General features: G+C 41.2%; 1 protein-coding gene across 3 annotated transcripts; it reads left to right on the forward strand.

The window, feature by feature from the left end:
• Positions 1 to 637: 637 nt before the first annotated feature.
• On the forward strand, positions 638 to 12930 carry tomm40l (translocase of outer mitochondrial membrane 40 homolog, like). 3 transcript variants are annotated; one of them, XM_045709792.1, is made up of 10 exons: positions 638 to 747; positions 1658 to 1851; positions 5129 to 5196; positions 5940 to 6032; positions 6533 to 6634; positions 6844 to 6949; positions 7050 to 7172; positions 9625 to 9701; positions 9795 to 9897; positions 11509 to 12930. In XM_045709792.1, the coding sequence occupies exons 1-10, from the start codon at positions 653 to 655 to the stop codon at positions 11646 to 11648; spliced, it is 1101 nt and encodes a 366-aa protein (XP_045565748.1). In that variant the 5' UTR covers positions 638 to 652; the 3' UTR covers positions 11649 to 12930. The 3 variants fall into 3 exon arrangements, with proteins under 3 accessions (XP_045565748.1, XP_014032536.2, XP_045565749.1); XM_014177061.2 differs by having other exon boundaries at positions 700 to 835; XM_045709793.1 differs by lacking the exon at positions 638 to 747 and adding an exon at positions 836 to 990.
• The last annotated feature ends 3564 nt before the right edge of the window (positions 12931 to 16494 follow it).

The following is a 16494-nucleotide window of genomic DNA, read 5'->3' on the forward strand; positions in this document are numbered from 1 at the left end:
CTATTCCACACATTTTGTCATGTTTTAAAGCAAATTGTCTGCAATTCTACATTTTTTTTATAGCACATCTTATTCTTTTGTTAACAATTTGCTATTAGGTTGAGAGAGAATTTTGCAGTTTTAAAGCAAATTTTCTGCAATTCTATACATTTTGCTATCATATGCTGTCTGACCCCCCCACCCCCACCAGAAGGGCCCCAACCTCTGGAGGTCGGGGATCCCAGAGCATGTGGTAATCCGGCCCTGTGGAAAAAGTGGTGTAGGAGCTATTCCATTAGTTTTTATGAATTTGACCCAAGACCCTCATGCTGTCACTGACCTTCACAGGCAGCACTTTTTTATTTTACATCCCTGAACTGCAACCAACCGCAATGACTCCCCTTGTCCACCAATCAGCAGCCTCCAAACAGTGATGACCCCACCTTCAGCCCTTGAGAACCTTGCTGTCTTTTCCAAATCAGAAAAATAGTCCATTTTGCAATCTATCAGCAAGCATTGGTTGGATAAGGCAGATATTGCATTTGTCCAATCTTATTGCAGTTCTCTTGTGACTGAATCGTCTAATAACCAGTTGGCTACAAGTGGAGGTGTGGTCGAAATAACAAAACCATGCCTTCGAATTATCACGCTTGAGTTTTCTTATACCTCAGTGATGCAGTGCTGGTTGTTTACGCTGAGATTGACACGTATATCTGCCACAAGTTGTTCAGAAGTGGGCTCATTTGCCCAATCCAAGTGGTACCTCAAGTAAGTAGGCGGGTCTTAGTTATGACGCATGGCATTTTGAGGTCTTACGTTACTGCCGGGTGTTGCATCGTCCTCTGGAAATCACAACGTGAGTAGCAATTTTAGCGAGGTTTCATTGAAAATAGACAGCCTAAATATTGTAGTTTTTGCGTTGCTGAGGATCTTGTGAATTAGGCTTTTAATTATTCCGATAAGGTGTTTCATCCGTGTTTTCTGTAAGAACATCAGGATATAGTAGATGTGGTGAGCTTATGCAGCTAGCTAGCTAGCGTTTCATTGCCGTCGTTTTACAACATACCTCCTACATCATTCGTTAGCTAACTACTAGTTACAGACTAGCTAACGGGTTGGCCATCTAGATGCATGTTAGCCGATTGAATTATTTAACTTGCTAGCTGTCACTAATAGCCAGAAATAATCACAATTCAGCACCATAGTACTGGGTGAGATGGTAACTACTTCAAGAAACCTTTCATTGCTGGCATGGTTTTTGAGCTTCCCATTCAATGATGACCATTTCGTAAATGCCAGCTGTGCCAACTAGCTATGTATCTAATTAACATGCTTTCTATGTAAATATCTAATGATCCAACTCAATCTTTGGGGATATGTTATAAAACTCATGATCAGCATTCATGACTAGGCCACAATTGTAATTTATAGGCGTTTCCTCTGTAAATTGAACTCTACAATGTAATCTATGCTGACATGTAAACAAGTGGTGCGCTTTTGTTGTCTTTGACAAACAGCCCCATCTCTTCCGGTACCAGTTTTCTATCACCCCTACTGGTCAACTGCCCAGAGATAGCTAACCGCCCCCGAATACACCAAGCATCTTCCAACAAACCGTCACATATCTTCCCCCTTTTCTACCTCCACCCCTGTCTCATCCTATCATCTCCTCTCACAGAATGGGCAGTGTTTTGGCAGCCAGCTCCCCCAACCCGGCTCCTGCTGGTGGTAGTCCTGGTGGCCCAGGCTTCTCAATGCCCCCAGTATCACCTGTACTGCCTTCAGGCAATGCGGCACCCAGTCAGCAGGTGGAGGCAGAAGGCCCTCTGCCCAACCCTGGCACGTTTGAGGAGTGCCACCGCAAGTGCAAAGGTAAACAGATTAGTCCATGAAATATCTAGAGAAAGTCCTCCACCATGAAGATGAGATCTGTGAATTGAATAGTGCAAATGTAGGCCAACGGCCACTGACATTTATTTTATAAATAATAAAAATGTCCTGCTCCTTCCCTGACTTTTCCAAAATGTTTGTATTTGACACTGCTCATTTGTCAGAATTTTGAAATCACAGAGAAGTATTTAGAGCCTTTTTTTTACCAGTTTCTTTTTTTTTCTCTCACCTATTCCCAGCTTAACCTGCCAAAACAATGTGCTGTAGGATGTTGGTATCCAGCCAGGCACTAATCTGATGTCTCTCTTTGCTCACTGAATGAATGACAAATGGATGAATGGGCGATAATTGTGCACCTTACTTCACAATTGAATTTAAATTAGGCCTAACTGAATGATAAGGAGGTTGATTTAATTTAGAAAGACAATAGTGTAATGTTTTTTTTTTTATGCGCATTTATCAGCAGCAAATAATTTCACAGCGCGCCTTGGGGGTTGATACTATTCTCATGTTTTACTTTGTAAAAATAAGCTGTTATGGGACTTTTATATACTATAACTCGATTTAATCACATTTATTGAAAGGGAAGTGAAAACATGCTACATGTTGTATTGTTCTGAAGGCCTACTGCAAAACATATCCATGACTCTATCCAGCAAAGCAAACGATACCAGCCCACTGAATTAATGACGAATGGGCGATAATTGTGCACATTACTTCACAATGAAATTTAAATGAGGCCTAACTGAATGATAAGGAAGGTGAAGAGGTTGATTTAATTTAGAACAACAATGGTGTAATGAATTTGTGTTAAGCCTATCCTTAACTCCAACCAATTTTATGAGCGGGAAACAAACAATGCAAGTGAGCATGCACAGCTGGCCCATTCAAACTATACTAAAACTAATTTCACACATAATAAGAGTTAGCCTATAGACAAGATTCAATTGACAATAACCTGATGAGTGACAATATTAGGCCTATCATTTGTCAAATTGTACATGCTTGTAATTTACAGATGCAGTGAAAGGAGCATCACTTTATCAAATCCTCCTTTAGAGTCACATGCGGGTACAACATTTGGATTACTATATTGTATCGGAGAGCATATTCTGCAGTTTCAGTTACACTTACCTTTATCAGATAACTCCTAATTCAAGAGGCGCAGCTGTATTTCCAAATGTTACTTTTTCTAGGAATATCAGCGCTGTCCATGCATTCAGCACATGACCACTCACGCTACAGCATTGCTCTGGCTGCTAAGCAAAAACTACTAACGTAATAAACGTAACATTTTAAATATGCTATTCTTTCGTCAATGGGCGATAGAAACTGATAATGTTGCATGTGACTTAAAGTAACTGAATGATGAGCGTGAAGAGGATGACTGAATTTAGAACAATAGTGTAATTTTGATAAAATTATAGGAGTTGTTGGGGGTCTAATTGTTTTATAATGGAAGGCTGGAAATTGTATATAATTTCCCCTCAGAGTCAAATCAGACACTGAGTACAAAATACAATGTATGTAGTTCACAATGGCAAGCCGACTCAAATGAATGGACTCACTGACAGCATTGCAACTGTCAGATGTTACTGATTTTAAGAGTCTTCATCTGATTCTGATGTTGACTTCAAGCCTCCAATGCCTGGGCCTCGCTGCAGAAAAACCAGAACAGAGCCAGGTGAGACAGGAGTCTGGGAGGGATGGCACGGCTTGGGTAGAGATGAGTTGATGTGACATGCAGATGTTGCAGCACATCAGATTGTACTGTTGCTCATGCTCACAGAAAAGGAAATAGGTGGAACATGTCTATGGATGAACTCAAAGCATTTATTGCAGTCTTGTATGTCCGCGGCGCATACGGCTGAAAGACAATGGATGTAGAGTCATTTTGGTCTATGGGGTGTACTTTTTCCGGGAGACCATGATACAGCCCGTGATCGAACCAGGGTCTGTAGTGACGCCTCTAGCGCTGAGGTGCAGTGCCTTGGACCGCTGCGCCACTCGGGAGCAATATTCATATGTAAGGGCACAATACAGTGTATGATACAATCAACAAATTAGTTTTTATATCTTGGCATTAATATATTTCCACAAATATTTATTTATACAATTCATCCATTAAAATGAATGCACTGGTGCTTTTGTTTAGGAATACAGCAAATCATTTCACCTGGCTGGTTATGATATTATCCTTTTAGTTTCTACTATGCCAAAAGAAGCTGTACCTGGATGTTATTAATTACTATGACCCTATTACTAATGGAATCTACAAATAAAGATGGTCAAATGGATTACGCTGTTTTTATTATGAGGGAAACAAAAATAGGCCATAGGTCTTTTTTTTTTCTACGACTTGGTCAAGGATGTTTTGTATAATTCTACCATCAACTTTTTATGTATGTGTATTTCTATATGCAATGAATCCTTTATCAAGTGTTGGTGCATATGTTTGCTGCACTTTGCCGGTTGATATGCATATGCTGAAGGTGATGCCCGGCAACATTCTCTAACAGGTACTTATAGGCTGAAAGGCCAGGCAGTTCTAGTGTTAAAGGATTGGTTCACTTTTTTCTAGAACCACATCTATATTGTTGACATAAATGGCATGTGATAGAAGGGTCCAGGCACTTTTATTATCATTTTTGTGTAGCTTTTTCACTTGGTTTTGAGAAACTTAACGCACCCACAATAGACTTCCTTATTGCTCGTTCTGCAGTATGTGGGCTCTGGAAAAACACGAACGAAGGCCCCAAACACATTTTAGAAAGAGCAAAGCTGTCAGTATAGTGCTGCAGGTCTTTAGATGTTGTACACATGAAATTGTGTAATTTTGAACTTTATCTGCAACATTATTAAATATTTGTGATGGTTTCTCTTAGCAGCTGTGCTCCCTCTCCGTGTAGCCCTCACAGCACAGCTGGTAGGGGAAAGCGCTCGAGTCACACAATATGGAACATAACGTTGCGGGTAAAGTTTGGAATTGCACAGTTTCATGTGTACAACATCTAAAGACCTGCATCACTATTGGGTGTTTTTGTTTTTCCAGCACCCCCGTAATGCAGAATGAGGAAGTGAGGTTAGTTTCTCAACCAAGTGAAATCGCAGAAACGGGTGTCTGGACCCTTTCTATAACACACAATATACATAAATAACAAAATGGTGAACCACTCCTTTTTAATGATTCTGTGTCTTGATGTCGTAGGCCTACACGTAAACTTAATCAGTTCCCCTTTCTATCTATCTGTCTTTCCAGAGGTGTTCCCCATGCAGATGGAGGGTGTAAGACTAATCGTAAACAAGGGCCTGAGTAATCACTTCCAGGTTAGTAAAGGTCACTACATCTCTATTTTCTACTGGTAAAATGATGTTGTGAATGGCCTTTGATGATCCTGAGCCTCATTTCTTCATTCCATCTAGAGATAGATCTGCCCTGGCAAATAATTTCGAGTATACAACCAAAGATGGTTTAGTTTGAAGATGTGTAGAAACTGCTTCTCCAATAGAACTCTCCCCATCACGCTTGTAGGGAATGTCATGGCGACGTTGGCTAGCTAAGTTCATGCTCAGAAACACGCTGTCGGGTCTAACGGTTGTCTCGCGCCAAACTGCGCATGTGCAGGCAGTCAAATCAAAGGCACTCCTTCGACATAGTTGTTTTTGACAAATATAAATGTCAGTTTGTCACTTTCATGAGGTTGGAGTAATAACATGTTCAGCTACTTATTAAGACATTGGTTTGAATTTAGGTTTTGCATTTAGTTTGAGAAAATTAACTAAGGAAGAATTTCTCTTCTCTCATTGACTTCTCAAACCCCGGTCTGGTCTGCCGAGTCTGCTTCGGAAGCGTTCCCTGAAGTCTTGCGATGTTGAGCCTCTGGGTTTAGGAACTTTGATAATACGGTGTTAAGATTAGTTCTGGTCTTGCGCTCGTAACCAAATAAGAGAACAACCAAGCTCGTGGGAAGCTTTTGTCTTTTCATTTTACACAACACACAGATGTTTGCTTGAGGAGCATTGCTGACAGAAACATGAAATGTTGTCCTCCCTCTGATCGACCCCATCAGGTGAATCACACAGTAATGCTCAGCACCCTAGGCGATTCCAGTTACAGGTTCGGTGCCACCTATGTGGGAACTAAGCAGATGGGTCCAGCAGAGGTGAGTCTGAGCCAATTAGCTAATACCACAACCTGAAGATTTGTTTGATACATTAGCCCTGTACACACTACAGCTATATAAAGTTGTCACCCTTCATTTGGGTGCTTAAAGGGGTGCTTCGGGATTTTGCCAATGAGGCCTTTTAACTACTTCTCTAGAGTCGGAAGAACTGGTGAATACCATTTTTATGTCGCTGTGTCCAGAATGTAGTTTCGTGAGCCAATGCTCACTAGTGTTAGCGCAATGACTGGAAGTCTATGGGCATCTACTAGCATGCTACCACAGAAATGGTGTCTGTGAGTTCATCTGACTCTGGGGAAGTAGATAAAGAGCCTCATTGCCAAAATCCCAAAGTATATATTTTTTATACAGTCAAGTTCACACACACTACCAGTCATGAATTACAACTATATTACAGTTATTGTTGCTGGTATTTGTGAAATTAGCTTATTCTGGACAAGTTTTACCTGTACTTTGTAACTATTGTTTACTGTCTGCAGTCCTTCCCAGTCATGGTGGGAGACATGGACAACAGCGGCAGCCTCAATGCCCAGGTCATTCACCAGATCTCCAACAGAGTCCGGTCCAAACTAGCCTTCCAGGTACAGATATTTGGTTTTCTATGGGAGTTTTTGTTTAGTCTGCCATTAACCTTGGCAGTTGAAATTAGGTGATAATAAACAATACTTTGAAGTAGAGCTTCAACGCCTGGACCTTACACTGTCACCAAGCCTCCGAAGTGTATAGCCCATTTGAGTTACTACATCAGACTGATTGATAACATGTTTATCAATGTGTGTCCTGCCATCAGACGCAGCAGCAAAAGTTTGTGAACTGGCAAGGAGATTGTGAGGTCCGAGGAGAGGACTTCACTGCTGCTGTTACCCTGGGCAACCCAGATGTCCTTGTAGGCTCTGGTAAGCTTTGTGAAGGGAGGTATTTTGTAATACTGAAATGTACCACCAACTGTAACTTTATCTTAAGCTTATCATTTTCTCTTACTACTTCATCTTTCAGGTATTATTGTAGCACACTACATCCAGTCCATAACCCCATCCCTGGCTTTGGGAGGGGAGCTGGTTTACCATCGCAGGCCAGGAGAGGAAGGCACAGTCATGTCTCTAGCTGGCAGATACACAGGTGAGGCATTGGCCACAGTCACACTGAAGTATGGGAACAACCCAGTCTCTGCGCCACCCTTTCGATTTCAGGAGTTAATGTGTATTCTAAACCATGTAAGGGACTGTGTACACTTATTACTATATATCAGCAAGAAACTATAAAATAGTTAACAACTTATAATTCTGAAGGCAATTAAGTTAAAATGACAAGGCAATGTATGCTTGGAGACAGTAGATATCTTTTCAAAACAAAGGACTTATTTAGAAATAGCCAGGATAAAACAAATGTACAGGATGAATGAATAGTGGAGTTGGCAACATTTGATAGATGACTAAGAAAAGTATATGGGAGTTTCTCTAACCTATTTATAGCATGTGATTCAAAGAACAGAAACAAGACACTTACTTAAAATATAAAGTAACAGATTGAAGCCTACAGATGACACGCTCACATCAAATCAGGGAGAAGGTGAGGTTGAGCTGGAAAACTCTTACACATCTGTCTGGGACAGTCTTCAGAGAACTCTCCATGCAAGCAGAGTCCAAAATTAAGAATTTCAGTAGGCCACAGAATTCCACAAGGTCCCCGCATGGGGCGTCCTTGGATTGTTTTGTGGTTCGTAAAACCGAACAGTGAGAGGTGAGCCCTTCTGGACAGGAAGAGGTGAGCCCTCCTGTCAGGAGTGCTGTGATTGGCTTAGGTGATGGAATAGTTCCTGGGGTTGGGTCAGCCCCCATTCATCGTCTGCATTGTTCTGTGACTATTCAGACCCGTTGACTTTTTCCACATTTTGTTACGTTACAGCCTTATTCTAAAATTGATTACATTGTTGTTTTTATCGTCATCAATTGACACACAATGACAAAACAAAAACACGTTTTTAGAAATGTTTGCAAATGTATTCAAAATTAAAAAAAATCCATTACATTTACATAAGTATTCAGACCCTTTACTCAATACTCTGAAGCACCTTTGGTAGCAGTTACAGCCTTGAGTCTTCTTGGGTATGACGCTACAAGCTTGGCGCACCTGTATTTGGGTAGTTTCTCCCACTTTTATCTGCAGATCCTCTCAAGCTCTGTCAGGTTGGATGGGGAGTGTCACTGCACAGCTATTTTCAGGCCTCTCCAAAGATGTTAGATCAAGTTCAAGTCCGGACTCTGGCTGGGCCAATCAAGGACATTGACACTTGTCCCGAAGCCACTCCTGCATTGTCTTGGCTGTGTGCTTTGGGTTGTTGTCCTGTTGGAAGGTGAACCTTCGCCCCCGCTCTGGAGCAGGTTTTCATCAAGGATTTCTCTGTACTTTGCTCTGTTCATCTTTGCCTCGATCCTGACTAGTCTCCCAGTCCCTGCTGCTGAAAAACATTCCACAGCATGATGCTGCCACCACCATGCTTCACAGTAGGGATGGTGCCAGGTTTCCCCCAGACGTGACGGTTAGCATTCAGGCCAAAGCCTTCAATCTTGCTTTCATCAGAACTGAGAATCTTGTTTCTCATGGTCAGAGTCCTTTAGGTGCTTTTTGGAAAACTTGAAGCGGCTGTCATGTGCCTTTTACTGAGGAGTGGCTTCCGTCTGGACACTCTACCATAAGGGCCTGATTGGTGGAGTGCTGCAGAGATGGGAGAATCTTCCAGAAGGACAACCATCTCGACAGAGATGAGCTCTGTCAGTGACCATCAGGTTCTTGGTCACCTCACTGACCAAGGCCCTTCTCCCCCATTTGCTCAGTTTGGCCGAGCAGCCAGTTCTAGGAAGAGTCTTGGTGGTTCCAAACTTCTTCCATTTAAGAATGATGGAGGCCACTGTGTTCTTTGGTGACCTTCAATGCTGCAGACATTTTTTGGTGTCCTTCCCCAGATCTGTGCCTCAACACAATCCTATCTGGTAGCTCTACGGACAATTCCTTCGACCTCGTGGCTTGGCTTTTTCTCTGACATGCACTTTCAACTGTGGGACCTTATATAGACAGGTGTGTGCCTGTTTTTTCAGTCCGTTAATGCTGTTTGCTTGAGGAAATAAGAGTTTGAGGCACTTGCGTGCGGTGTAATGTTGTCCAATGGAGAACTTCCTTGGCTGAGTCATGGTCACTCCTCGTCAGAACGCTGTTGTGTCCATGTCTCTGGCAGAAGTCTGGGTGCCCTTTTGGTTCAAACCTGCCACCCTTTTTGCTGATAGAAGCTTTGATGTAGACTAGAGGGGGGCCACTCACAGCAAACACCCAGCAGGGTGTTGTCCTTCTCCACTTTTGCTCAACTTCCTTTGTTCTCTGGCCACTGAATAGGTCCTTGTGTGTTCTTATTGTAGTTGACATCTGGCAGGGATGTGTTAATTTGACACTCTACAAACATGTATTTTTTATATAATGCAGCAATAGTCCACTAACTTATATTTTTCCATAGTGGATAGGATAGATGTGTGTGTGTTACACTATGACGTTTTAAGACCTGTGTTTCTTGCTATTTCAGGCAGTAACTTCATTGCCACATTGACACTAGGGGGAGCAGGGGCACATGCCTCCTACTACCACAAAGCCAACGACACGGTATTGCTCAATTCCATTGGTTTCCTTCTGTGTCTGTTACTTTTTACCAATGTGTTGGTTAGTGTCTTCATCACCAATATTTTTATCCCACAGTTGCAGTTGGGTGTTGAGTTTGAGGCTAGCACCCGTATGCAGGAGACCAGTGTATCATTTGGCTACCAGCTCGATGTGCCTAAAGCCAATTTGCTCTTCAAAGGTATGGCTTCTGCTTGTATGTTCACAGATTTTTAAAGTATATGTATTTTCCTGCATATTAGCCTTTTGTTACATTGTTTGCTGTTTTTGAATTTTCATATACAGTTCCTTCAAAGTATTCATACCCCTTGACTTATTCAACATTTTGTTATTTAATCCATTCTGAATTCAGGCTGTAGTTTTCTTTCTCACTCATCTACACACTACCCCATAATGACAAAGTGAAAACATGTTTTTAGAAATATCTAATTTATATAAATATTCAGACCCCTGAGTCAATACTTTGTAAGAAGAACCATTGGCTGTGATTACAGCTTTGAGTTGTCTGTATCAGCTTTGCACATCTGGATTTGGTGATTTTTCTCCCATTTCTTCCTGGCAGATTTTCTAAAGCTCTGTTAAGTTAGATGCGGAGCGGCAGTGAACAGCAATCTTCAAGTCTTCCCACAGATTTTCAATAGGATTCATGTCTGGACTTTGGCTGTGCCGTTCAAGGACTTTCACATTTTTGTTCTGAAGCCATTCCAGCATTGCTTTGGCTGTATATTTGGGGTCGTTGTCCTGTTGGAATGTAAATCTTCGCCCCAGTCGAAGGTTGTTTGAACTCTGAAGCAGGTTCTCATCAAGGATTTGCCTATATTTGGCTCTGTTCATTGTTCCCGCTATCCTTACAAGTCTCCCTGCCCCTGAAAAGCATCCCCATTGCCTGATGATACTGCCACCACCATGGTGTTAGATGGCTGATGAGCTGTGCCTGGGTTTCTCCAGTCATAGCGCTTTGCATTCAGGCCAAATAGTTAAATGTTTCTCATCAGACCACAGAGTATTTTGCTGTTTTTCATGTGCCTTTTCACAAACTCCAGTTGTGCTGTAATGTGCCTTTTTCTCAGGAGTGGCTTCCGTCTGGCCACTCTCCGATAAAGCCCAGATTGATGAAGTGCTTTAGAGACTGTCCTTCTGGCATAGTCTCCCAACTCAGCTAATGAACTCTGTAGCTCTGTCAGTGGGCATTGGGTTCTTGCTCACCTTCCTGACCAAGGTCCCTCTTGCCTGGCTGCGCAGTTTGGTTGGATGTACAGCTCTTGGCAGAGTCTGGATAGTTCCATATTTTTTCCCAATGATGGAGGCCACTATGCTCTTGGAAACTTTCAATACTTTAGATTTATACCCTTCCCAAGATGTATATGCCTGATCACAATTCTATCTTGGAGATCTAGGGATAGTTCCTTGGACTTCATGGTATAGTTTCTGCTTTGACATGCACTGTCAACTGTGGGACCTTATATAGACACGTATGTTTATTTCTAAATCATGTCCAAACAATTGAATTGGCCACAGGTGGACTCCAATCAAGTTATAGTGGCATCTCAAGGATGATCAAAGGAATTTGAATGCACCGGAGCTCAATTTGGAGCGTCATAGCAAAGGGGTGTTAATACTTATGTCAATTTGATTTCAGTATTTCATTTTCAATAAATGTGCAAAATGTATATATTTCATCCATTTTTAAATTTGGCCTTTAACAGAACAAAATGTGGAATAAGTTGAGGGTTATGAATATTTTCTGAAAGCACTGTTATCCAATTTTCTGTTTTTCTCCCCAATACTCCAGGCTCCATAGATAGTAATTGGGTGGTGGGGGCCACACTAGAGAAGAAGCTGCTTCCTCTGCCTCTTTCTTTGGTCCTGGGGTCCTTCCTCAACCATAAGAAGAACAAGTTCCAATGTGGTTTTGGCATCACCATCGGTTAGACTTACCAGAGTGGGGGAAAGCCTATAGGCAATCTTCACAGAAAGGACAGACAAAGCCTAGACTCACCACTGAGTCTCACATCACTTCAATTTTTCCCCATCTGACTACTAAGAAGTTCATTGTTGGTTCCAAATGTTCATTTTTCCTAAATAATGTATTAAAATATACACTATATATACAGAAGTATGTGGACACCCCTTGAAATTAGTGGATTCGGTTATTTCAGCCATTCCCGTTGCTGACAGGTGTATAAAATCGAGCACACAGACATGCAATCTCCATAGACAAACATTGGCAGTAGAATGGCCTTACTGAAGAGCCCAGTGACTTTTTCAACGTGGCACTGTCATAGGATACTACATTTACAACAAGTCAGTTTGTCACCTTTCTGTCCTGCTAGAGCTGTTATTGTGAAGTGGAAATGTCTAGGAGCAACAATGGCTCAGCCATGAAGTGGTAGACCACACAAGCTCACAGAACAGAACCGCCGAGTGCTGAAGCGCGTGAAAATCGTCTGTCCTCGATTGCAACACTCTGGAAGCAAATTCAGCACAATAACTGTTTGTCGGGAGCTTCATGAACACCTTTGGGATGAATTGGAACGCCGACTGCGAGCCAGGCCTAATTGCCCAACATCAGTGCCCAACCTCACCTAAGGCTGTTGTGGCTGAATGCTCTGGGGACTTGCTTCCAATGTTCCAACATCTAGAACAGTGGAGGCTGTTATAGCAGCAAAGGGGGGACAAACTCCATATTAATGCCCATGATTTTGGAATGGGATGTTCGACGAGCAGGTGTCCGCATACTTTTGACCATGTAGTATATAATCATTGAAAGGTTAAACAAAGATATGTAAATAAGGTGCATCTTTAGGACTAAAATAATCAATCGAATGATCAAAATTGAGGTAAAAATGTATGGGCCAGAGATTGAGGACAATGTGGTGATGAGATTGGACAATGGCCATATACTTCAGAGACTAACGTACTGAGACCAACATAGCAGACAGCAGTAAAAGAGGACTCTGTAAAACACTTGCTGTTAGGAAACTATCAAATTATAGTACTTTTGTTTTTAGGTCAGTGCCTGTCCAGTTTTGTTTTGGTCGGTTTGTTTTTATTTATTTTGTGCTGTATGGTCTATCTGCTTCTTTTCACTTATTTTTTGTTGGTTTTTTTTTTAGGTTGGGGAGGCAGAGGGCAGGAAAATCTTTTTCATAATCGTATATATTACCTGTATATATCTATTGGGAAAAGGATAAATGCCATTTCTTACAAAATATGGAGAGAATTGGTTTTGTTTCTTATTGCTTCAAATTCTCTGCTCATCGTTGACAGCCTGAATTGTTTCAATTGATGAGGATAAGCTGAATGCTGTTCATGAGTTTCATTTTATTTAAATCACACATAATACTGACAAATATGCTGATATGCAAGAAAGTTTGCTTGAAGAAATTGAGACCCTTTTCAAGAGGGCAACAGTAGAAGTGATTATTCTATTGATGATAGAATCCTGCACAGCTTGTGTAATATAGTCCTGAGTCACAGGTAGATATTGGTCAGGAGATGGAGAGTCCGGTAACTGATTATGTGAAACAACAATAGTGGTACATACATTTACACTGAACAAAAATACAGGCGCAACATGGAAAGTGTTGGTCCCATATTTCATGAGCTGAAATAAAAGATCCCAGAAATGTTCCATACGCACAAAAAGCCTATTTCTCTCAATTTGTGCACAAATGTGTTTACATCCCTGTTAGTGAGCATTTCTTCTTTACCAAAATAATCCAGCCACCTGACTGGTGTGGCATATCAACAAGCTGATTAAACATGATCATTACACAGGCACACCTTGTGCTGGGGACACTAAAAGGCCACTCTAAAATGTGCAGTTTTGTCACAACACAATGCCACAGATGTCTCAAGTATTGAGTAGGTGTGCAATTGGCATGCTGACTGCAGGAATGTCCACTAGAACATTTCCTGTTTATCTCTACCATAAGCCGCCTCCAATGTCGTTTTAGAGAATTTTGCTGTACGTCCAACCGCCTTCACAACTGCAGACCACATGTATGTAGTTGAGCGGTTTGCTGATGTCAATATTGTGAACAGAGTACCCCGGGATGGCAGTGGGGCAGGCATAAGCTACGGACAACGAACACAATTGCATTTTATCGCTGCCAGTTTGAATGCACAGAGATACCGTGACGAGATCCTGAGGCCCATTGCTGTGCCGTTCATCTGCCGCCAACACCACGTTTCAGCATGATAATGCACAGCCCCATGTTGCAAGGATCTGTACACAATTCCGGGAAGCTGAAAATGTCCCAGTTCTTGCATGGCATGAATAGTCAGCAGACGTCACCCATTGAGCATGTGTACGACAGCGTGTTACAGTTCCCGCCAATATCCAGAAAATTCGCAAAGCCACTGAGAAAAAGTGGGACATCATTCCACAGGGAAATGGTCACACCAGATACTGACTGGATTTCTGACCCACGCCCCTACTTTTTTTATTTAAGTTATCTGTGACCAACAGATTCATATCTGTATTCCCAGTCATGTGAAATCTATAGATTACAGCCTAATGAATTTATTTCAATTGACTGATTTCCTTATATGAACTGTAACTCAATAAAATCTTAGAAATTGTTGTGTTCATTTTTTTTTTGTTCAGTGTTATAAATTTGATATAACAGATATGATACTATTTTTAAGTTGATTATGTTATTGCATTAGGCTTAGTATTTAACTGTTGAAACAGAGATCTGTGTGTTTGTTTATTATGTATGAGACAAACAATACTTGGTCAGTATACTGTACATATTGCCCCTTTTGGACTTTGATGGAAAATTATTAATCAGTACGCAGTTCTAATAGAACAAGTAAAATCAGTCTGATTACTGGCTCTTCTTGGTGACAGTTGGGTCTTCAGGTCCTCTCCATATGGGGCCAGATTCTGCTGGAGCTCCTGCGTTCTCTGAGTCAGCTCAGTCTTGGAGCTCTGGGTCAGGGAAATCATGGTATTCTGGAACTCCTCCAGGTTCTACTCACTTCAGCTAGGGGCCCAGCTCAGCCTGCTGCTGCTACATACTCTTCTCCAGGCTTCCCTTCAGCTCTTCACTCTTCTGGAGAAGAGTGGCCTTCAGCCAGTGCTCAGTTCCTTCTCCAGGTGATCCTTCAGTTGTTTGGCCTCCTGGGAAAGCTTTGCCAGCAGGTCCTGAGTCACCTGGCCACAGTGTACTGGTTCACAGCATAGGTACTCAGAGACCGAGAGAAAGGTAAGTATAGAAGCCAAGTCACAAGGTTAACAAACAAGTAGATTGTTACTCAACAGTTATCAAACTCCATTATATTGTGTTATTTTCTACATATTGAGACTAACTTGACTGTGTGGCACCACTGTCTTATCCGCTTAGACTGGTCCTGCCACAGAACATAATTTTTGCACCCTGTAGGAGAGACCGAAGATTATAAAATGTTCAGTCTAGACTTGAGGGTATTTGAGATACATTTACTCCTTTCATTGATATTACATTACTGTTACATTAGTATTATCGATTTGCTTCATTTTAAAAATACAAATACCAGTCACATGTTGAAGAATGAAAACATATTTTTCACTCACCAGTGAAAACAGCAAGCGCAAGCAGCACTAAGACCTTCATGACTGGCTGTTAATGGAGAAAAAGACAATTGGTGAATAAAACATTCAACTCTGTTTCTCATCCCAGATATTGTAGCCAGTGTGATTAAAAAAAAAAGATACCTGGAAGCAGCTAGTGTCTTCCCAGCTAACAGTTCTAGGGAGAGAACGTTTTTGTAATGTTACCCGTAATGTTCCCCTAATGTTTTGAGTGTCCAGTTTTCTGTTAATTAGGGGAACATTCTATCTATGTAACAAAAACCTTATGAGAACATTGTTGGTGTTAAAGTTAGAACATTCCCTTAATGTCAAGCAGAACATACAATATTCTCAGAATATACAACAATGTTCTAGACACTTTTTATGGGACGTTCGAAGAACATTCATGTGTCCAGTTTTCGGAGAGTTAAGAGAATATTCCATCAACATTCCACCAAACATACACAGAACATGATTGTTGTGTTCTCAGAATATAAGATTCATTTTCTAGACACGTTTCATGAGAACTTTGCAAGAACATTTCTGTGGGTTAGGAGAATATTCCATCAACGTTCCACCAAACATACACTGAACATGATTGTTATGTTCTCAGAACATAAGATATTAATGTTCTAGACACGTTGGGAACGTTGCAAGAACATTTATGTGTCCAAAGAAAAATGTATTACACATCACTTCTTGTTACTGTTGCCTAGCCAATCAAGACCCTGATTGGTGAACCACTGACCCATTCATAGCTCTTTGTCTTTTGGCAAGGTTAGGGATACTCACACATACAGTGCTTTTATCTTAACACATGATAACGTTGTTCAAGTTAATTTATACAGTAATTGTTATTCAACATGTCCTCACAACCTCTTGGTTCACAGTACTCTGGTATTCCTGCTAAGCCACCATGTCAGTGTCAGGTATCAATTGTACTATTCTCATCATTGATTTTATTTACTAATTTTCTATAGGCTAGGCGCACTATATTTATTTCTCTACTTTTCTAATATGAAGCACATTGCTCATACAGTTGAAGTCGGAAGTTTACACATACCTTAGCCAAATACGTTTAAACTCAGTTTTCACAATTCCTGACATTTAATCCTAGTAAAAATTCTCTGTCTTAACTCAGTTAGGTTCACCACTTTATTTTAAGAATGTGAAATGTCAGAATAATAGTAGAGAGAATGATTTATTTCAGCTTTTATT

This window comes from Salmo salar, chromosome ssa27, assembly GCF_905237065.1.
Source record: "Salmo salar chromosome ssa27, Ssal_v3.1, whole genome shotgun sequence".
NCBI classification, from domain to species: domain Eukaryota; kingdom Metazoa; phylum Chordata; class Actinopteri; order Salmoniformes; family Salmonidae; genus Salmo; species Salmo salar.